Here is a 22,696-nt window from a genome sequence, read left to right as displayed (position 1 = left end):
TATCTACTTTCATTCTTCCAAAGTCAAGCTTCTAGCTTTGGTTGGAACTGCAGACCCATTTACTCATTCAGCAAATACTTTCTAAACACATGGATAGTCACTGAGAATACCGTGGTTCACCAACATGGCCGTGGCCCCTGCTCTCACGAACCTGCGGCCTGATGGGGAGAATGGGCACTAATATGACAATCACTCTAATGGGTTTCTGATGAAGAATTGAGGAAAGCGCACCAAAGAAAGGGAAGCGGGATTCTCTAAATTTATGCTGTAAAAGAATCTGGCGTATCTTGGGATGAGAGGTAGAAAACCGATGCATTCTGGAAAGTATGATCCCCTTGCAGTCTGGAGAGAAGTAGAGGTTGATTGTTGAGGGGGGTGGAGTGTAGGGACACCACGGTCTGAACAGAGATGGGGGTGCGTGCAGAATGCCTCTTGCAGCAGGAATCAGGCACGTTCAAGGAAGTAAACACGGGAGAAAGTGGCACAAGACAAGAATGAAGGCAGGCAGGCAGGGGCTGGGAGATGATGGTAGATGCTTTATTCTTTTAATAACAGCAATAGGATGCTGTTGAAAGCACTTGAGGGAGGTGGGGAAGTGGGTATGACATGTTTTGTGTTTGTAAAATTATCACATTGTCTTACCAAACTATACTCCCTATTTTTTATTTTTAAATTTTACTTTAAGTTCTTGGATACATGTGCAGGTCTGTTACATAGGTATACATGTGCCATGGTGGTTTGCTGCACCTGTCAACCCATCTAAGTTTTAAGCCCTGCATGCATGAAGTATTTGTCCTAATGCTCTCCCTCCTCTTGCCCCCACCCCCCAAGAGGCCCCCGTGTGTGTCGTTCCCCTCCCTGTGTCCATGTGATCTCATTGTACAACTCCCACTTATGAGAACATGTGGTGGTTGGTTTTCTGTTCCTCTTTTAGTTTGCTGAGAATGATGGCTTCCAGCTTCATCCATGTCCCTGTAAAGGACAGGAACCCATTCTTTTTTATGGTTGCATAGTATTCCGTGGTATATACGTGCCACATTTTGTATATCCAGTGTATCATTGATGGGCACGAGATATCCTCTTAACATGTGATCCAGCAATTGCACTCTTCGGTATTTATCCAAAGGAGTTGAAAACTTGTGTTCACAGAAAAACCTGCACGTGGACATTTATAGAAGCTTTAATCATAATTGCTAATTTTATTCCAGCTTTATTCATAATTGCTCAAACTTGGAGGCAACGAAGAAACCAAAATGTTCTTCACTAGGTGAGTGGATAAATAACCTGTGATATATCCAAACAATGGAATATTCTTTAGCACTGAAAGGAAGTGAGCTGTCAAGCCATGAAAAGACACGTAGGAACTTTAAACATGCACGGCTACACAAAAGAGGCCCATCGGAAAAGACTAAATACCGTAAGCTTCCAACTAAAGGACATTCTGAAATACTGTAAGCTTCCAACTAAAGGACATTCCGAAAAAGGCCAGACTATGGAGTGAAAATATTCGTGGTTCTCAGGTGTTGGGAAGAGGGAGAGATGATAAGGTGAACACGGAGATTTTTAGGATTTTAGTGCAACTGCTCTGTACGATGCTATCATGGTGGACACATGTCATGACATATTTGTTCAAACCCATAGAACCAGCACCAAGACAGAGCCCTCATGTAAACTGTGGACTCTGGGTGACAATATGTCAATGTAGGTCCTTCCATTATTACAAATGCTCCTTCTGGGCAGGAGTGTTGTTAGTGGGGGAGGCTGTGCACGTGGGGGAAGGGAAGGCATATAGAAGGACTCTCTGCACCTTTCCCTCAATTTTTCTGTGGACGTGAAACTGCCTAAAAGATAAAGTGTGTTTTTAAAAAATAAAGGAAAAAAAGGAAACAAAAAGTCCTCAGAAAAATCAAAGGAGAAAATGATCACACTGGGTGCTTCAGGTCAAAATGGAAGAACAAGGGCTGTATTTACCATCCCACCTGATGACTTTTTTCTCACTGCTTTTCAGCATTATTTTTGGAGTCTAGTCAGTGCAATAAGGCAAGTTGAAATATATAAAATGCACCCTTATTAGAAAATAAGATTTAAAACTATCTGTATCTGCAGGTGACATGATCACCTGTGTGGAAAATCTGCTGAAATCACAAAAAGCCACTAAAACTAATAATAATAAATTACTTACTAATAAGTGAGTTTGGAAAGTTTGCAAGATACAAGCTAAACACATAAGCAATATTTATTTCTTCATACACTGGCAAAGAAATAATTGGAAATGGAAATTTACAAAGCAATCTTATTTATAGCACATCAAAACATGAAATCCTTCAGACTAAATCTGACAAAAGATGTGTAAGATCTATACACTGAAAAGCAGGCAGTGATGCTGAGATAAATTAAAGAACTAAATAAATGAAGTGATATACTCTGTTCATGGATCAGCAGGCTCAATATTGTTAAGATGTCAGTTCTGCGCTTGTGGATCAGAGGTTTAATGCAATTCCAATCAAAATCCCAGCATGATTTTATTTTTATTTTTATTTTCAGTAGAAATGAACTAGCGGATTCCAAAATATGTCCGGAAATTTAAAGAACCCAAAAGAGCTAAGGCAACTTGGAAAAAAACGGTGGAGGACTTACCTGAACTATAAAGATAGTGTGGTATTGCTATAATAAGAGAAAACTGGGTTAATGAAACCTCCTAGAGGGTCTAGTAATAATCTCACAAACACGTTACATATACATAGTGGATTTTTGAATAAAGGTTCAGAGACATTAAATTAGAGAAAGGACGATAATGATGATAGAAGGATTAAATACCGTAGGCCAAAAAGAGAAAAAAGAGCTCCTGTTAAATATCTTCACATTGTTGGTGTCACTCATGCAATTCAATTCACATTTTGTGGGTCTAAAAGTTGAACAGACTTCTTCATTCTCTTTCCCCAATTCACTCCACAGAGATGCTGGTATCTTTCAGTGGAACTTGGAAGTTTGCTATTCTTCTTAAAATGACTCTCTTAGATCCTGTTTATGCAAGAAGTTGTGGGACTGTAACTTACAAATACTGTTCTAAACCTTGGAATCACACGTTCCCCTTTTTCTCTACTTATCGTTTCTAATCAGTTTCCCATTTCCTCTTTCTTCTTCATATTTACACTGCATTCCTTTTAGTTCAGGCTCTTGTTACCCCACTTGATCTCTTGATGTGGTCACCTGAATGTCCTTCGTGTTCCAGCCTCCTGGAATCCTTCCTTCATGACCCTGCAGAACTGCCCTCCAGACCCGCAGGTGTGACCCGGAATCAAGGATCTCAAAGCCGAGTGGGATCTGAAAGGCTATCTAGACCAATCCTCCATTACAGACGTAAACCTTTTGATGACTTCACTTCAGAGCCCAAAATATTTGCACTGCAGGCAGAATCACCGAAATCACTTAATGTGATGTTCAGCTTTCCCGTGGTATTTTCCTCTCTGCATCTCCCTACTTTCGGTCAGCCATTTCTCACTCATGACACCGAACCCTTCGTTCACATCACATTATTGTTCTTCTCCACACACACTTATTTGTTTTCTGCCTGGGTTTTTTGTTACATTATTCCCTCTACTGGAAATACCATTTTGAAAGATCTGACTACAGAATTTTAACGTATTCCTCAGAATGACTCACATATCACATATTCGACCAAATGGCTGCAGATTCTGTCACCTCCTATCTTATCCTACGGCAACCTGGAGAACGTTCTTCTCTTAGCCAATAGGATTTATCATGGTCCTTCTTTATCTCAACAATAGTTTAGCAGGACTGAGAACTGGGAAGTAGATTTTTCTCCCAGGGGTGAGAACTGTCTTAGTTTAGCAGCTCTCCCTGGGTCTCCATTCTGGTTGTAGAAAAGCAGCCCATAGGGCACGGTGGGGAGGAGAAGGGGAATTAAGCTGTGTTACATGAAGATGGACAGTTGTGACCCGTACTCCGGGGTTGGGAGTTGAGGCCCCTAGGAAGGAGAAGCTGTAAGGATGAAGACGAGGCATAAAAAGTGATGGAGGCCGGGTGCGGTGACTCACGCCTGTAATCCCAGCACATTGGGAAGCCAACGTGGATGAATCACGAGGTCAAGAGTTCAAGACCAGTCTGACCAATATTGTGAACCCCTGTCTCTACCAAAAATACAAAAATTAGCTGGGTGTGGTGGCACATACCTGTAGTCCAGCTACTCGGGAGGCTGAGGCAGGAGAATCACTTGAACCTGGGAGATGGAGTTTGCAGTGAGCCAAGATCATGACACTGCACTCCAGCCTGAGTGACAGAGCGAGACTTCATCTCAAAAAAAAAAAAAAAAAAAAAAAAAAAAAAAAAAAAAAAGATGCATAGTAACAAGACTGCCTGAGGAGAAGAGACAATCAGCAACCTTTTCCAGGGTGGGATGGCTGAAGACCCTTTAAGAACAAAGGTGTCTACTTTCCTTCTTTAGGATGCTCTATCGTGATTTAATGAACCCTCCCAATCTACTGTATTCAGTATTTGGCATGAGTCCATTTAGGGGAATTCTAGAAAACATAGCTGGCTGTTACCATCAGGTTAATGTAGATTGGGAGGTAGGGAAAAACCCCAGGAGACACGTAGGAAGGACAATACGTGAAAACAGAAGAAACTTGGAGTCAGTTCACCCTTCAAACAAAATCCAGTTTCCAGAAGACATTGTGAGGGCTGCTGGGTCTTCCTCGCCTGCAGATGGGGGATTCCAGATAATTATTATACTTGAATCTCACAGGATGGGGTGATCACCACCTGCTCTCAAATGGGATGAGTTACAATATCTTCTATCGGGAGGCGGTAAATAAGAGGTTAGGTACACGTCTGTAGTCATCACAATTTTGTCAAGATTGCTATTTTTACTTCCATGTCAGGAAAGATTCCAACATGTTTTAAAAGCTGCAAACTGAGCTGACTCCCATCCATGCTGTCATACCGACTTTGAGATTTCAATCCTCCTGAAGGCAGGAAACTTATTCCATTTGCTTTTATACCCTCCATAACACTAGTGAGCAAGTTTTGCTCAAAGGAACATGGAATATTTTGCTGACTCAAGGGGAAAAAGAAGAGACTTAAATGACACCATCACAAGTCAACTTTCAAGGAACAGAGACATATGTAGCATTAGCTGTCTCAGTCAAATCAACATAAACATGCACGTTTATCCTTTACATGGGGGTAAGACAGCAAACACAATTGAAAACATGAGCCAAGTGTAAAAAATGTGTCACAAAGGGATGGATTTAGACAGGAGAGCAGTGAAGTAGGTTATAAAATGGTCAGCATAATCCATTTTAATGAATTATTAGCTGAAACATGCAAAGCATTTAGGATTTCTGGCAGAAGTGTACAAACACACCAAATGTTTGTCCGACATTTTCTTCACTGCCGCTGTCTTTCCACAGGGCTGGAGATGTTGTTGACCAACAGCCTTGGGAGGAGAGGTTGCAGCTGAGCCCACACCCTCTCAAACTCCTTCAGACTGTTTCTGTTTTTGTAGACTACTTTACCATTAACAAATCCTAAGATTTACTCAAGCAGTACAGCAGTCGTTGGCCAGAGTTCAAATTTCTGATTCGAAGGAATCTGCACTCTGCCTGCCAGGATCGACTATTAATGGCTTCGTCCGTAGAGGAGCTGTGTCTTTGCTCACTACGGAACAGTATTGAGGCTTCGAAAGGGGTATTTTGCTGGTCACCTCCTGGTCATCCTTCTGCTCACCAAGAACAGATACTGTTCTCAGCCCCTTACATTTACAAGGTCGTTTAATTCTCACAAAGCCCTTTCAGATAGATGCGACTATTACCCCCCTTTTACAGAGGAGGAAACCGAGAGGCAGAGGACATAGGTGAATTGTCCCAGATCACAGAGCTGGCCATGGAGCTGGGACTTGCACCCGGCCAGCCTGGCTCCAGAGTTCACTGCCCTCCTCCTGTACAGCACGTGTGACCTGCAGTAATCACCGCCCAAACAGGCAGGCACTGCGGATAGCCAAGCACACCTCTTCCGACTTCAGCACGGAGGAAGGTTCGTTTTCATTCTGGTGTTCAGCTCAGGACAGTGTTTATCACCACAAGGACACACAACCCAGAAAGCTCAGTTCACGTGCCATTGCCTTCTACGGTCATGGTTTTCTACTTGTTGGCCTCATTTTCCTGCGCACTTGGCCTGCTGGGACGTGAATGATGCGTTACTACTTCTACAGAATGCAGGTGAGCAGGTAGCATGGCAAGGTGGGTGATTAGATTTCCCGACAGCTGGAAGCTTGAGGGAGACCCACGGTGGCCCCTTGTTATTCGTGGACGAGCCGCCTCTGGGGTCGAGCGTGAGTCCCTCATCGCTGGTGCCAGGCGGTGTCACAGTTTTCAGCACCCAACAGCCAGGGCAGCTTCTCTCTGTCCAGCTCGCCCCGCCCCGCCCCCCCTGCCCTGCCCCGCCCTGCCCTGCCCCTTTCCTTTAGTGAGAGAAGTTCTCTGACTCTTGGGATTTTGCAGTCAGAAGAGTGATCATTACAATTTTCATTCTGAATATTGTGGCCCTGCTGGACTGCGGTGCAACAGGCTCTTTCATGAAGATTGGCAGAGATGTTGACGGCTAGGGCATCGGGACCGAGGGGAGCGAGCAGGACTCATGGGATACAGCTCATAGAGAGAGGGAGCCTTAGAAATGTGAGGCTGCTCTTCACATGGCCGCACTCTCTCCTGTGTCCTCCGTGGAACCTGTGGAGGGGGCGTTAGGCGCTGGCGCTCTCCGGGGCGTGAGCTCAGTCAGCAAGAGAACATCTGCCTTCCCACCCCCATCTCTGCAGCTGGTTCCTTTGCAGTTTTGATTTTTAGAATGAACGCAGCAACCTGCCCCATTCTGCTGATGCTGCAAAAAGGAGCTGGAAAAGAACGTGCACAGCTTCTCCAGTCTTAGCATTTGTTACCTTGTAGTTTGGGAAACTTTGCTGCCCCAGTACAAGAGTGTGCTGAGGATTCTATTATCCTGCTAGATTCTCCCAGGAGGTCAAGTTGAAAAGGAGCTAGGTGCGCTCTCTGTCTCTGTTTCTCTTGTCTGTCTCGTCTGCCTGTTTCTCTGTTCCCCTTTTCCTCTCTTTCTTTCTTCTCTCTCCCTCCCTTCCTCCCTGGCTATTGCTGCAAAGAATATTCTTGAATTTGTTTCTCCATATCTTCTGCCTTTCCTTAGAATACATTCCTAAGAGTCTAGTCATTGTGAAAAGCAAACGGCCTTTAGATGTTTTCCAAATCTAACAGATGGGGGTCCTTTCAGACAGAGCTTCATTTTACACTTTTATCAAGAAGCCCGGGGCTCCCTGCTCGCCATGCTGCAGTCGCCCTCAGGAGCTTCATGGAGAGCAGAGGACTTGGGGCTACATCAAGGGCTGTCTTTTTTCCAATGTCCGGAAGGTATACTTTGGGGGGGGCAGTTGAAGTACGAAAGTGACATCAGCACTTCATGTATGGGATGGGTCGATCAAGTACAGTGTGCACCAGACCCCCAGACTGGCGCTGGGTGGGGACAAAGGACTCCAGTTATTACAGGGTGGGTTGGGCAGGCGGCTGCCCAGCTCTGGGGACAGATGCGTCGGCTCTCAAAGCCCAGGTATCACCTGTCTGAGACTGCACAGCCCTCCTCACCCCTTCAGTTCCTGAAGGGAAAGGCCCCAGGAGACTCTGAGGTGAAGAATGCTCTTCCATTTTCAACTCACCCACCGTTAGGGTTCTGCCCCCTCTACCCTCCAGCCCCCCAACTGTGAAGTTCCCGGGGTCCCTGGCCAGTGACTTGCTGAAGCCTCACTCTCCAGGACCTCTGGAGAGAGGCACCCTACTCGAATGCATGCTTCTCCAGGAATATTTGCTCTGGTAACAGCTGAGAAGAAAAGCCCATCTCTAACAGTTTGATTGCAGGTGGGTGGCCCCGGGGCCAGTGATTTTGGGAAGGTGGGGCTGGCTGGCGCCCTGTGTCCTGACTTTTCTTCTGAGCCTTTGCAAAACCACTTTTGAGAAAAGTAATCGGGGTGGGTACTCCTGGGTGGCATTTTCTTCTAAGTGAAAATCTGTAGAATTCCTGCAGTTGCGGGAGCTGTGGTTTTCTGTCAAGACCCCGTGGGGACCGAGGCTGCCCTTCTGTGTCCTGGCAGTGTGGGGCCTGTTTCTTATCCAGACTCTTCTTATCCAGAAGAGTCAGGTGCCTGGCCAGTGAACTGGCCAACTCCAATTTGTGTGTCATCGTATCGACCTAAAATGAAATACAAATAAAACGTCTCATTTCTGGCATGAAAGAGACCTGGGAAGGGCAGGCTTAGGGCCGGCTTCTTCACAATCCAACTGGAAGTAGGGTAGCCGGATCCCGGCATCCATGTCTCCTGCTGGGTGAGGGCCACAGGATCTCAGCACCCAGGGGAGGCAACGATGTTGAAAGAGGCTTCAGAAGAACTGGGCCAGAACAGTGGAATCAAACGGAAAAGACTGTAAATTCAGCCAGCTTGGGGAATGACCAGAAAGCATCTGTTGCCCCAGCAAGGATTGAAAACAAAGATTCCCAGCAACAGGGCCACAGCAAAGCTCTCTCAGCACACCTGTCCCGGACCGTCAGCTGATGAGAGCTTGTGATTGTGCCATCCAAGGAGACGTAGCTATTTGGTCTTCAGCTGGTTCTGGGCACAGAGGGTCTAAGACCCTTGGAATCTTCAGAGTGTCAGAGTGCCTTTGTTTACTCAGGACAGGCCTGCGAGCTGGGGACCCTTAGGCAGCCTCAGGGTGGGTCTGGGGTTCAGACTAGAGGGCTGGATCTGTCAGTCTCCAACCCAATCTCTCACCTGGAGGGAGAGGGCTGGAGCTGAGTCAATCCCCAATAGCCAAAGATGTCATCAACCATGTCTATAGTGACCCCTCTAGAAAACCCTAAATGGTGGGGGTTGGAGAGCTTGCAGGTTGGGGAAAACCTTGACATTCTGGGAGGGCAGTATTCCCACTCCCCAGGGACAGAAGCACTTGCAACCCGCCCCCGCCCCCGCCCCCCAGGCCTGGAGCAATGCACCTCTTCATCTGGCTGTTCACAGGTCCTTCATAGTGAACTGGTGACAGTAGGTAAAGGTGTTGCCCTGGGTGCCATGAGCCAGTCTGGCAAGTTATTGACCTTAAGTAGGAGGACATGGCAAGCCTGATTTTTAGGTGGTCGGTCAGAAACAAGGGAGACCTGAAACTTGCCATTGGTGAAGTGGGGGCTGTCTCATGGGTCTGAGACCTTGACCTGTGCGGTCTGCCCTAATTTCAGACCTGAATTCAGTTGTAGAGTACACAGTTGGTGTCCAGAGAGGGTGAGAGAAACTGCACACTTGGTGTTAGAAGAGGTGGAATAGGTCATAGGGCCTTCCGTGTCACAGAGGGCGGCCTCATTTGTATTTGTTTCGCCTGTAGTTTACTAATGTGAGAGTACTTTATTCTTTGAAAGGCTTAGAATTAAGAATAGAGAGAATAAAAGAAATCAGCTTCATAGAATCCACACTTCTTGGTTTTTAGAAACAATTTGTTTCTAGTGTGCATTTTAAGTAATTGTAATATTTAATATCACAAATGTATTATTACATTGTAATTATAACTATTTTAAATATTACATATTACAATATTTAAGAGAATCTAGGTGTTTGAGCTTCCTGGATCTATGGTTTGGTGTCTGGCATTAATCTGAGGAAATTCAGCTATTACTGTTACAAATATTTCTTCTGTTCCTCTTTCTTCCCCCTTGAATTACCGTTATGCATATTTTATGCCTCTGTGGAAGTCCCATAGTGCTTGGATACTCTGTTCTTTTTTGCTTTTCAGTTCTGGAGGTTGGAGTTGGGTATTTCCCTTTCCCCCAGGTCAGAAGGCTCTGATAAAATCCCACCAGGTGAGTCTCTAGTTAACTAGCTTCTCTGGAAGGTAGACCTAGTGAAGAGTGCACCCACATATTGAAAAATGATTCTTATTCTCTTTCCCCTGTAGTGTGTATGAGGGGATTTTTCTCTCATATTTACACTTCGAGAACCTGGTTGAGCTTCTGATGATACAATTCACAAAAAGCATGAGACCCATAGGCACAGGCCTCCTGGAGGTTTTAACTCTCAGACGTGGCCACAGCTCACTGCAGCAATTTGTCAATTCCAGTTCAGGCTTTCCAATCCCAGCTTTGGTTCCTTGGAGCATTGTGCTCCAGTGTATGGTGATTCATCTGCTTTACCTGTCCAGCCAATCTACAGACAGTGGCTTGCCGGTAACCTCACTTCTCTTGCAGGTTTAAGAACTGCTGATTTTTCAGGTTGCTCAGATTTTTACCTGTGAGGAAGGAGTGACAATTCTCAAGATTATCATGTACGGAACCTGAAATTACCCAACTCCATTATAGTGAAAAGTGTTTGCCCTTCCTCTGGCTCAAGAATTAAAACGTTTTCATTCTCTGACACGTTGTACTTTGATTCCCTAAATATTTATAATTATAGATTTAAAAACTCAGTTTTCTGCTGTATCAGACATCTAGACTGGCACTTTCCAACAGAATTGAGAGTCCTGTTATAGAACTTGAAACCTTCCTTGTAGCCTCATATAAATATATAAACTAGTATATTTTTAACTCAAAATGCTCATACTATACTTTCAATAAGAAATACAAATAGGCCAGATGCGGTGGCTCAAGTCTGTAATCCCAGCACTTTGGGAGGCCGAGGCGGGTGGATCACGAGATCAGGAGATCGAGACCATCCTGGGTAACACGGTGAAACCCCATCTCTACTAAAAATACAAAAAGTTAGCCAGGCGTTGTGGCGGGTGCATGTAATCCCAGCTACTTGGGAAGCTGAGGCAGGAGAATAACATGAACGCGGGAGGCGGAGTTTGCAGTGAGCCAAGATCACGCCACTGCACTCCAGCCTGGGCGACAGAGCAAGACTCTGTCTCAAAAAAAAAAAAAAAAAATATATATATATATATAAAATATACATATATACACAAATACAGTATTTTCTATTTTTTATAGTAACTAGCATGTCTTTCACGCAGCAAATCCACTTCAGACCGGGCGCACTTCATGTGCTCAGCTGCCGCATGTGGTGAGTGACAGAGACCACCCTGCATGTGTGTGCGCTATTTTACTGCCTTTTTCTTGACCACAGATTCTACCTCCTGTTTCTCTGTGTATGCAGTGATGATTTGCTGAATATTACACATTGTGGGTAACTTGTTGAGCACACTCAGGATCCCTAACCTTCCTCTGAAGCTTTGCAGCTCCTGTTTTAGCAGCTAGCACAGGCACTGCTGGGTCATCGTGACATGGGCAGGCTTGGTTGGATTCGCTGTTGGTGTGAATCTATGGAGAGCTCCAATCCTGCACCCACCCCAATCTCCCCCTCCTGGACCTGGTAGGAGGGCCATGCTCCGCCCACACCTGAGCTCTCGGTGCCACGATCTGCAGGTGTACTCCAGAGGACAAGTGTACTGTGGGTGCGTCTCATTCATTCTCCTGCCCTTGCCCTCAGGTTCTGGCTGGCACAGCTGTGGTCACAGACTAAAAACAGCCACCTCATTCGTTTTGTGCAGCTTTACAGTTGTTTATGGCAGATGTGTGACTTCGGACCCTGTTCTCTCATCATGGCTAGAACAAGTTTTGGCAAATTATTCCTATATCTTTACATTTGAAAACTAAAGGAAAGTTTCACCCATAGAATATTAGTGTTGCCACAATCCTAATGAGAGTTTCTCCAGAAACTACGAGCCAGGTCAGCAGCCAGTCATTTCATAGAAGATAAACTTCAAGAACATTCTCTGAAGGGCAATGAAACTGAGTAAGATCTAAACACTGTTACCAGCAACCAAGAAAACTAGGTAAGAAAATGCAGCTAAGATTTGGACCTAGTAACTACGGTAATAAACATGCAAACTATCGCTAAGCACAAAATAGGCTGGGAGTAAAAAAATTTTATGATATTGACATTTATGATTTTACAAAACTGCCCCATGTGATACCAAGAGGACTCCTGATGAAAATTTACAAAGCATGCTTTATGGTTTATATAAAAATGTTAGTCAAATAAATCCAAACATTTCACAAAAATAACATTTCAAATATTCTTTTATATTTTGCAGACAATTAAGTTATCCCTCATGCATGACCCAGTAACATTTCTCAGCGGTTGGATTCAATACGAGAAATAAGCAAATAACTGCAATGCTTCTTTCATTTCAAAGTCATTTCTCTTATAACAAGTGGTCAAGAAAAATGCCTGTTGCCTTACATACTGGTTAATGCCAAAAATTTGGTTTAAAATATTTCAAGTGGGTTATCCTTTTACGTCCATGTTGTTAGTTACACAAAGAACACATACAAATGCAATTTTTTTCCATAAGTTTTTGCAAATTATAAACTAAAGAAACAGGATTAAGCATTTTATTTTTTGAGATAGGGTCTAGCTCTGTTGCCCAGGCTGGAGTGCAGTGGCACAATCATGGCTCCCTGCAGCCTCAACCTCCCCCAGCCCAGGTGATTCTCCCATCCCAGCCTCCCAAGCAGCTGGGACCACAGGCACACACCACCATTCCTGGCTGATTTCTGTATGTTTTGCAGGGATGGGCTTTGGAATGTTGCCCAGGCTAGTCTCAAATGCTGGGAACTCAAGCAATCTGCCTGCCTTGGCTTCCCAAACTGCTGAGGTTAGAGGCATGAGCCACCATGCCTGGCCTAATCATTTCTAAAGAGTCTGTATTTATTATCGAGATGGGGGTCTTGTTCTGTTGCCCCAGCTGGAGTGCAGTGGTGCCATCTCAGCTGACAGCAACCTCTGCCTCCTGGGCTCAAGTGTTTCTCCCACCTCAGCCTCCCAAGTAGCTGGGACTACAGGTGCACACCACCAGGCTCAGCTAATTTTTTGTACTTTTGGTGAAGACAAGATGTACAAAAGGCATTTCTGTACATTTTGCCATGTTGTCCAGGCTGACCTTGAACCCTTGGGCTCAAGCCATACACCTGCCCTGGGTTCCCAAATTACTGGAGTTATAGGCATGAGCTATCGTGCCCAGTCCTTCATTATGTGCTGTGGCTTAATATTAAAATAAGGAAAGGGAGGAGCCCAAGGGAGCACGTTGGCAGAAAGGGCTCCCTTGTCAACAACTTGCTAGCACGGCATTCACTCCCTTGCCTGGCTGGCACTGCGTTCTTTACATGAAGAACACGTCATGTGTCAATGAAAAACAAAAACAACATAGGAACACCCTGTCTCTACAAACACTTAAAAATTAGTTGGGTGTGGTGGCGAGCACCTGGGGTCCCAGCTGCCTGAGGTTGAAGTGGAAGGACCGCGTGAGCCCAGGTGGTCACAGCTGCAGTGAGCCAAGAGCTGCCATCATGATGCTGAATTCCAACCTTGGTGACAGAGCAAGACCTTGTCTCAAAACAAAAAGCAACGAAAACCCAAAGTGATGCACTCTAAGTTCTGTCCTTTAAATTCCAGTACCTTCGTTTGTAAAGGTATGTAAAGGTGAAACTCAGGAGCTGCTTGCAGTCATGTGGACATACACTTGACCTCAGCTCTGATCTGAAGCACGTCCTTCTGTCTCACTGCTTGCCAAGACTAAGCTAAACTTCAGAAGTAAAAATACTCCCCCAAATGTTGTATATGTAGCTTCAACGTGGGATGTAAGGTGATTCAGGTCCTTTGAAAGACAGGCTTGCAACAACGGCATGAAAAATGTTGGAATCAAAATCACAGAAACTAAACACCAAATAGCGTAGGTTCAATCCGTGTCTCTAACAAGTATCTGGATAACTAAACTTTCTGCTTTACTTGGGTGTGAAGATCATGTAATGTAGTTTATAATTATTTGGGCAGAGAAAATGGAGAATTAGGGTAGCTATGTAAAATTCAAGATTAAAGAAAAGCAGTATTATATAGCAGAAATATAAATTGGCTATTACCTTCAGTAATTTAGATCAGGGGTTGGCAGGTCCGTGCACCAAATCTGGTCCGTTGTTCTTGTAAATAAAGTTTTCTGGGTACACAGCCATACGCATTTGCTATCGCCCATGGCAGAGGGCAGAGTTGAGTGGTTGTGAGAGACCTTATGGCCTGCAGGAATTAAAACACTAGCTGGCACCTTGCAGGCAAAGTTTATGACCTGATTCGGGTAGCTGCCTAAACTGTCCAATTCGCTTGTTCTAAAACAATCCAACAATATAGCACACTTATCTGAAGATTTGAGAACACGCATGCACCAGCCTAATCAGAAGAAAAGTCCAATTCCACCCATAGGGTTACGAACTCTTCCCTTTTCCCTACAAGGAATTAAATGAATAAAACTGTGTGAGATTTTACTGGTATGTATCGTATGTATGAATCTTGATGAAAACTTAAAAATGTGTATTTATACAGATACATAATGTTACTTTTCATGCACTGTTTTCGGACTTCTGGTTCACAAAATCTGCATTTCTGCACCATGACTTTGAAGGCAGAAACCCGACTACTAGGCTAGTGGTCAATTCTGAGGCACCCAGCATGTTCAGGAGGCAGCGTCGGGGAGCGTGTCCCTTACCTGGAGGGGTGTATGCGTCCATGGAGGTCTGCACGACCAGGGACCTGCGTTTGGAAGGCATAGGCACCGCCATCTTCCGCTCTTTGTGTCTGGCCAGAGCCGCCTGGACAGCTTCCGTGTGGACGTCTGAAACGCAGAGAGATCAGTCAGTGCTCAGCTGAGGTCCCAGAGGCCAAGCTGCACCCTCCTCTCTGTCCCCGCAGCACGGTTCATCCACCTTCTGAAACTCACCAACAGATGGGTGGGTGAGGAAAGAAAATCAGTGTTTACAGTTCCAGTAAAGACATTAAAATTTATTCACAGACTTTTTTCATTTTAATACTTTAGAATCCATATCCGCAAGCAAACACTGGGTGTAAACTGCACTGAGATTTTTCTTTTTAGGGTGAATGAACCTTGATCTTTGGAGATTCTTTGTAGGTCACACGTTTGAGCCTCCAAATCTTTTCACTGTACCGCTGAGAGGCGTGTGCACGCCTCGCACCCCAACTCACACAGCCCCGGTCGCAGCTCAGCTCAACACCGGCCATGGGCCAGGACTGTGTTGGCTATGGATATGGTTTGGCTGTGTCCCCACCCAAATCTCAACTTGAATTCTACATCCCAGAATCCCCATGTGTCGTGGGAGGGACTTAGGGAGAGGTAACTGAATCACTGGGTCCCGTCTTTCCTGTGCTATTCTCGTGATAGTGAATAAGTCTCATGAGATCTGATGGCTTATCGGGGTTTCCGCTTTTGCTTCTACCTCGTTTTCTCTTGCTGCTGACATGTAAGAAGTGCCTTTCGCCTCCCACCATGATTCTGAGGCCTCCCCAGCCATGCAGAACTGCAACGCCAACTAAATCTTTTTCTTCCCAGTTTCGGGTATGTCTTTATCAGCAGCATGGAAATGGACTAAAACAACCATTAAGACATTTTTGTGGCTATTAATCCATTACATTAATTCCACACATTCACTGAATGCCTTCTCTGTAAGTCCCTATGGGCTGGGGTCGCAGCGGTGATAAGGCAGACAGTCTCATGGCATCTCACGCAGGCCACTTGTTAAGGGATGAGACAAGTGGATAGATGGACTAGAGAATTAAAGCAGAGACAGATGCAGCAGCAACTCCAAACTGTGAAGCCAGGGAAGAACCCTCTTAACACAGAATCGGAACAACAGGAATGAAACATACCAGCTGTCAAGACGAGAATCTTCGAGACACAGGCAAAAATCCGCTCAAAGGCCCTAAACTGTCAGTGAGAACGGTGTTAGCAGAATAAAACCACCACCACCAAAAATGGCCAGCGTGAGTGAACACGGGTTGGGGCAGTTTTCTCTGAAGCTGTGAGAATGATCCCACTGAAAGGGAATCGGACGTGGCTTTCTGGCTTAAACCCCCCAAGCTGCCACCTAAGACAGGACCCAGACCCTCAGCATCATGCCCACAAGCAACTCATCACACTGCTTGGTCTTGGTCAGCCTTTGTGCACACTTCTCTCCCTAACTAGATAGAGCCTGGTCATCTGGCCACTGTTTCTAATTCCCAGGTCAAAAACCACTATGTGACTGACTTGGCTCATGGCCGAAAACTGAAGGGATCAGTGAGGTGACAGTCCACTCACTTGCACAAATCGCTTTTTGTTTTGCATATTCTCCGTTTTAAACTTTTTGGATGTAATTTCAAAGACACAGAAAATCTGCAAGACCAGCGTAGTGAATTCCCACATAACTTACCAGGCTCAACTTAGGCCCAACTGCTCCTATCTTACATCACTGCTTTCCCCCCTCCCCCATGAATTTTCTAAGTCAAATGAAAATAAATTTCAGATACTATGTCCCTCCATACCTAAATGTTTCAATGTATTTCCTAAACACAAGGATATGCTCTCACATTCATTTTCCTCAAGATCCGGAAATTTAACTGTCATATACAAAGTTCACTTTCAAATGCTGTCAACTGTCTCCATAATTTTCTTACTTTGTCTTCCTCTTTTACGATCCAATCCAGGATGATGAATTGATTTGTCATGTGATTTTTACCCGTCCAGCATCCAAGTTTCTCAGGTTTTGTGTTTCTTGAAATTGGAAATGTGAAAGAATACAGGTCAGTTATTTTACAGCTTGTCCTTTATTTTGGTATCTTCCGGACTAGACTCAGGAGTATGCATTTTAGCCGGGACACCGCAGAAGTCTGTCCTGTGTGACAATGTTAACATCGGCAACTCAGTGAAGGTGGTGCCTAAGTGCCTCCAAAGCAAAGATGCTACTTCTCGCGTTGAAATTAAGATTTGGGAGGAGACACCCTGACACTATGTGCATATTCTGTTTTCCATGAATTCTTCACTACTAGTTTTAGCAGCCACAGATTTCCTGTCATTGCTTCTAAATCATTAGATCTTCCATATTCACTGAAAAATAATTATTTTATCTTTCAGCATTGATTTACATATGTCCATATGTACTCATGGAGTCTGGCTTCGTGGGTTATGATTCATAGTTACAATGGTTTGTTCTGTTGCTCAACTGGTCCCAGATTTGACACCGGATTCCCCAGCCCTTAGGCCAGGGCTCCTTCTAGTGAAGAACGGTGTTTAGAAGCTAAGAGTGGGCACCGGGTGCTGCTGGGCATTGCCGGCAAGTAGAACACACACACGCATGTACACGCATGTGCACCCACACCCATCCACAGGCACTTCTGTCCCTGTCTACATCTGTCGGGAGCCACCAGCTTATACTTGTACCCCCTGCTGCAACCTAATCCCACGTGATCCATTCCAGGCTTTGGCCTTTTCTTATTTCTACCTCTTACCAAGAAAGAAACCTGGCACCTGCAGCACTCAATATATTCACTGATTTATTAAGCTTATTTGCTTAAGCCTGGAGATAAAGAAATGCTTTCAGAATTGCTATCTAATACCACGGTGAAAAATCTATCGAGTTCAGTGCTCATTTGTAATTATTTTTTCATTGTTTTTTTGGAAGGTAGGGAGTACAAAGTATACACAGTGAAATGTTCAGATCTTGAGTACACTTGGCGCATTTCGATAAATGGAAATCTATTACCCTAATCAAATCTTTTGCATCAAAGTTCCCACAAGTCCCCTCCCAGTCAATCCCAGCCCTCAAGAGACAGCCACTGTTCATTCTCGAGGAGTGTTCTTGGCGCTCTTCCGTCACCCGAGACTCGCATAGATTCTCCGTTGTCACATGGACTCCACGGCGTTGTGTTCACTCTCTGCTCAGTTCAAGGCTCCTGGAACTCATCCCCGTTGTCTGTTTTGGTTTCAGCATTTTGTACGTTTTTCCTGCTGGGAACTAGGACAATGTATGAACATATCAGAATTTGCTCATGTTTCTCCAGATGAGAGAGATTTATGTTGTTTCCAGTTCTTGGCTATGACAATTTACTCTGGAGATAATGTGCATTCTTTTACAAGGACACACATTTTCTGCTCTCCTTGGTGAACGTCTACAGCATACCTGCTGGGCCATATGGTAAGTGTACACATTTTAAAGAAACTGCCACAGTTTGCTGAAGTGGCTGTGCCATTTTAAGTCTCCTTCCATCTGAGATCCAGTCTGTCATATCTTCACCAACACCTGCTACTGTCCTCCCTTCTCCACTCTTGTGAAGGGGAACCTCGTGGGTTTAAGTTGTACTTACCCAATGACTCCCTGGGTGAGCACCTCTCATGGGCCACTGGGCATCTGTATACATCTGTTGCGAAGAGCCCATCTTGCATGCTTGCAAAATTTACATCATTTCTGGTTGTTTGTACATTTCCTAAAATGTTCTAAATAAGGCCCTGTGTCTTCTGTACATCAAGCATCTCCCTGCTTCCAAATCTTTATGCCTCTTAGTTCTCCTGACTCACTTCACAGACGAGGGCCCCAGTGCGCACCATGCGAACCTGAAGCACGGAGAATGGCCATGCTCCCGACACCCCTGACTGTGGGCAGAGCTTCCCGGCTGCCACCACCGAGGAGGGGGTACAGCTCTTGTTTCTCAAGAGTGGCCTTTATCAAATGGAGAAAGTTCCCTTCTGTTCCTGATGTGAAAGGAAATTCGTATAAGGACTATTAAATTTCAACAGATGTTTTCCAGTGTCTACCGAGAGGATAAAATAAATGGGTTTTCTGCTTTATTTTTTGTTAATGTGGTGAATTACATTGATTTTTGAATGATGAGCCAAATGTGCAATGCAAAACTACAGATCATGAGAACAAACTCTAAGTGTTCATGGTATTCTTATCCCTTTTACATATTTCTGGGTTTGATTTAGTAAGAATTTGTTCAAAGCTTTGGCATCTGTATGTCAATAAGAGTGAAAGGTGTGAGATTTTGCCTCGCATGCAAACTAACAAAGGGAGCCAACACCAGCCCAATGCACTGATGGAGCCGGCACATTTCCGGGCCAGAAACAAAGGGCTTGTCACACACAGTGGGGCAGCAGGACCCACTCACCCCTGTCGATATTCAGGATCACACAGTGGGGCAGCAGGACCCACTCGCCCCCGTCAATACTCAGCAACGTCCTGTATCCCTGTACAACGACAAGATGTTATTTAGGCAAAACAAAATTAACGATCATGTAAAGAACTGCTTACATTTTTCTCTTCTGAGAAAATTTGTTTTTAGCAACCATGGCTCTCAAGGCACTCACTTGCACATTATACATAATACTGCTTGTGGCCAAAGTCATGGTACCTTCCTATTCTTAAATAATTTACCAAGAGTTCTGAAAGGTGAGTATTTTAAAGAGAAAAGAGGTATGTGGCTTACCCCAGGCTAAGGAGTGAGTTTGTTGGACAATTCTTGTGAAATATGTGCTTTTTCTAATTAGAAAATCTGAGAACAAGGTATCAGTGTGAGTCTGTTATCTCCATGAAGGAGTGAAATGGATGCTGGGAAATTGAAGGAGCTTCAGAACGGGAATCTCACAACCTCAAATGGGGAGACCAGCAATTGGGAAAGCAGTCACTCTGATTCATGGAGTTTTCAGAGATTCACGTCAACTCCGTGCTGCATTTGAGCGACTTTTCTTCTTGTGATGTGGACCCGATAGAAGAGAGGTCCCACGTAGACATTCGGCATTTGTGAGGGTCTGCCACCGTGACTCACTTCTACAGATTTAACATGTTTGTGTATAAATTACAATGGCTCAACTCTATAAAAACTGATAGCAGTTATGGATCAATTCCCTCATTTCTCACTTGGGCCACACTTCCTGTTTCTGCAAGAACATATCGCTTGGCTAGAAGGCACGATGTTGACATTGAAAGGAAAAAGGACCTTGTATAAAAATGATGTAGAGAATTCTTCTCAAAGGCCACTGGGACACACACTGTGTTGGTGACTAGCTGTCTACCAGCGCGGCAGCGAGAGAGACAGAGCTCCACTCGTGAGCAGTCACGGCTCCAGTGACCCACACCAAGACCCCCAGGGTGATGAAAGGCCAACCAGCAGCCTTGGAACGGACACTTCCTTCCTGAAATAGCTTCCCGAAACACAACAAACAGTGATAATTGCAGGCATTTCTATGACTGAGAAGCAAGAAACCCTCCCAGTCCTGTTCCTTCTACACCACATCCAGAACAGGCGTACACCCGGTGTAGAAAGCTCCCAAGGCCTGAACAGATCATTCGATTCTAATTCAGACTGACCTAATCTCTGCAGTGCAGTCCTACAAACAGACTTTCAAAGAGTTACCAAACCACTACCTCAAACCTCATGCTTTCTCTGCTTCGAAAGAGGACATGCGGCTCGGTTTATACAGCCACCAGAACACACACAGGGTATTATCTTATTGCCCTTCAGTGCCAAGAAGAATCCTGTGGTCTCTCACAGTAAAAACAAAACCACATCCACCACAACCCAGCTTTTCAAGTTGCAGGGAGTTTTACAGCCTCTTTCCATGTCGTCTTCCTTTTTGCCCCAAACTGGATATTCTTTTTACTTTCTCCTTATTTCCTGAATATAATTTGATCAATATAATCAAAGTGCTTGTGTTAGAAGCAACTTTACTTAAAAAGAATGGAAAGAACTACATCAAAATATTAAGAGTAGCCATTTCAGGATGACAAGAGAACAATATATTGTTTTTGCTCATTCTTTTCAACATTTGCAAAGTTTTTTGCCTTGAGTGCAGTCACTTTTGCCATCAGAGGTTACAGTGCTTGATGGAATGAGGCCATGAAGCACACACACCACCGAGTTTCTAACACAGAGCAATCTGAGGAAGGATAGAGACACAGGAAAGGTTCATTTTAAAGCAATGCAGGCGTTTTTTCCATAAAGGCAAAAGACATTCTTAAAAATGTTTGCACCATACACAAGTCTGCTAAATTTAGTCAAAAAACAGAGAAAACAGTAACAGAAGAACACTTTAGCCCACAAGGAGACCAGCACACCCAGCACGAGGCCACTCCAGATGAGGAGTGGAGAGTGGTTTCCTCACATCTGACCCACAGGATTGGGTAACACGAGCAGGAGGGAAACATGGGGACCACAGAGTTGTCAGACTGTGGACTGCACAGCAAGAGACAGCAACACAAACTAGCGGAGTAATTAACTATTGTAAAAAGAGGTCCACATTCTATTTTAACCTGAAATCAGTGGCACGGGGACCACCACACCACCCTGCAGTTGCCTCCTCCCTCCCCCACACACAGCAGCCTCCTGGGACAACATCCTACTTCCAACTTGCAGTTGCCTCCCGTGCCACCCCCCCACAGTGGCCCCCTACGACAACATCGTACTTTCACCCTGCAGCTGCCTCCCATCCCCAACACACAGCATCCTCCTGGGACAACCTCCTACTTGCTGCCCACAGCCTGGAGACCCCAAAGCATGGAGGAGCTTAGCGAACCACACAGCATTCCCCCTTCACACCTGGGAAGTCAGCCCCTCACTGAAGTGGGTCCTGTGCCCACCAGCTGTGCACGATCAGAGGTGTGAGGTTACGGACCTGGTCACCAACTGTGCAGAGAGGCGTCAGGTCATGGACCTGGTCATCCGTTGTGCACGATCAGAGGTATGCAAGGTTCCAGACCTGGTCACCCACTATGCACAATCAGAGGTGTGAGGTGATGGACCCGGTCACCCGCTGTGTACGAATAGAGGTGTGTGTGGTTAGTGACCTGGTCACCAGCTCTGCACAATCAGAGCCACGCGAGGTTACAGACCTAGTCACCAGCTGCACCCAATCAGAAGCTTTTGAGATTAGGGACCTGGTCACCTGCTGTGCACAGAAGTGTGAGGTTATGGACCTCGTCACCCGCTGTGCATGATCAGAGGTGTGCGAGGGTTAGGGACCTGGTTACCTGCTGTGTCCAATCAGAGCCAGGCAAGCTTTTGAGGTTACGGACCTGGTCATCCACTGTGTGGGATCAGAGGTGTGCCAGGTTAGGGACCATGTGCGTAGTGATAGACCTGATCAGCAGCCAAGACACCTGACGTTTCCAGTGTCATCCCGGCTTCTTTCAAAACTGGAAAAGTCTTCAGATATTTCCCAAAAGCTCGTCCATCTTTGAAAACGATATGCGTGTGCACAGGTGATACCGATGACTGAAGATTGAAGGTTAGAGCATTCCAGCCCCATGCCCATGTCCCATCCCATCGGTGAAAACTTGAGCACAAACATCTCCCTCTCTGAAGCTCCCTGAACCCGGTGGCAGGCCTGGGACTCAAGGTCCAGTGTCCTGTCAGTTACACTGAACAAAATGTAATTCAACACTGGCCATGGGCCCTATGCTTTAAAAACCGCATAGAAACCTCCCAAAGAACTACAATCTATGAAAGCTTTCATGGCTAGTATTTTAGGACGACTGACCAATCTTGACCTAAATCAAAGCCGACACTGCCCAAATTAACTCTGACCCCAACTTCGTGCAAAGGCAGCCATCCCCTGGCCGTCGGTGTGACCAGCAGCCTGGGCACAGACAGGACCAGCGCCAGTCCCTCCCTGCACCTTAAACGGGCTTCTGAGCTGCTGTCCATGATCAGTGATGGTGATGCCCAGAGCAGTTTTCCAGGAAAGCAGTAAACCTTTCAGGTCCTCACCTCACGAGGATGGCCATGTATAAATCAACCACCTTTGTTACTGCCCTGCCATTCTCAAAG

The 22,696-nt window shown here is 45.3% G+C and overlaps 3 protein-coding genes across 5 annotated transcripts in view; 1 reads left to right on the top strand and 2 right to left on the bottom strand.

The window, feature by feature from the left end:
- The window catches only part of LOC139355525 (disco-interacting protein 2 homolog C-like), a 157,634-nt gene extending 147,249 nt beyond the window's left edge, over positions 1-10,385 (top strand). The window contains exons 5-6 of one of the 3 annotated variants that reach the window (XM_071067331.1): positions 1,209-1,267; positions 2,545-2,561. In XM_071067331.1, the coding sequence (XP_070923432.1) occupies positions 1,209-1,267 (59 nt within the window). In that variant the 3' untranslated portion in view covers positions 2,545-2,561. Of the gene's footprint in view, positions 1-1,208; positions 2,959-9,854 lie in introns of those variants that run through there. The other 2 variants (XM_071067332.1, XM_071067334.1) reach the window with 2 other exon arrangements.
- Positions 10,386-13,183: 2,798 nt separating this feature from the next.
- On the bottom strand, positions 13,184-19,030 carry LOC139355528 (disco-interacting protein 2 homolog C-like). The gene is made up of 3 exons (XM_071067384.1): positions 18,486-19,030; positions 14,592-14,717; positions 13,184-14,125 (listed from the first exon to the last, which is right to left on the bottom strand). The coding sequence occupies exons 1-3, from the start codon at positions 18,505-18,507 to the stop codon at positions 13,977-13,979; spliced, it is 297 nt and encodes a 98-aa protein (XP_070923485.1). The 5' UTR covers positions 18,508-19,030; the 3' UTR covers positions 13,184-13,976.
- The window catches only part of LOC139355524 (zinc finger protein 669-like), a 135,276-nt gene continuing 128,331 nt past the window's right edge, over positions 15,752-22,696 (bottom strand). The window contains exons 4-5 of the transcript XR_011606303.1: positions 19,040-19,118; positions 15,752-17,889 (exon numbers count right to left, since the gene is read on the bottom strand). The gene's annotated coding sequence lies outside the window, so the exon portion shown is untranslated. The remainder of the gene's footprint in view (positions 17,890-19,039; positions 19,119-22,696) is intronic.

Source organism: Macaca nemestrina, chromosome 7, assembly GCF_043159975.1.
Source record: "Macaca nemestrina isolate mMacNem1 chromosome 7, mMacNem.hap1, whole genome shotgun sequence".
Taxonomy (NCBI): domain Eukaryota; kingdom Metazoa; phylum Chordata; class Mammalia; order Primates; family Cercopithecidae; genus Macaca; species Macaca nemestrina.
This window is presented reverse-complemented; position numbering and strand designations above follow the sequence as displayed.

Coding starts and splice junctions, on each gene's coding strand:
- LOC139355528 (XM_071067384.1), bottom strand. CDS start 18,507: ATGGCCATTCTCCGTGCTTCAG. Junction 14,718..18,485: donor GGCCATTCTCCGTGCTTCAG/GTTCGCATGGTG, acceptor TCTGCGTTTCAG/ACGTCCACACGGAAGCTGTC. Junction 14,126..14,591: donor GGACGCATACACCCCTCCAG/GTAAGGGACACG, acceptor TAATTCCTGCAG/GCCATAAGGTCTCTCACAAC.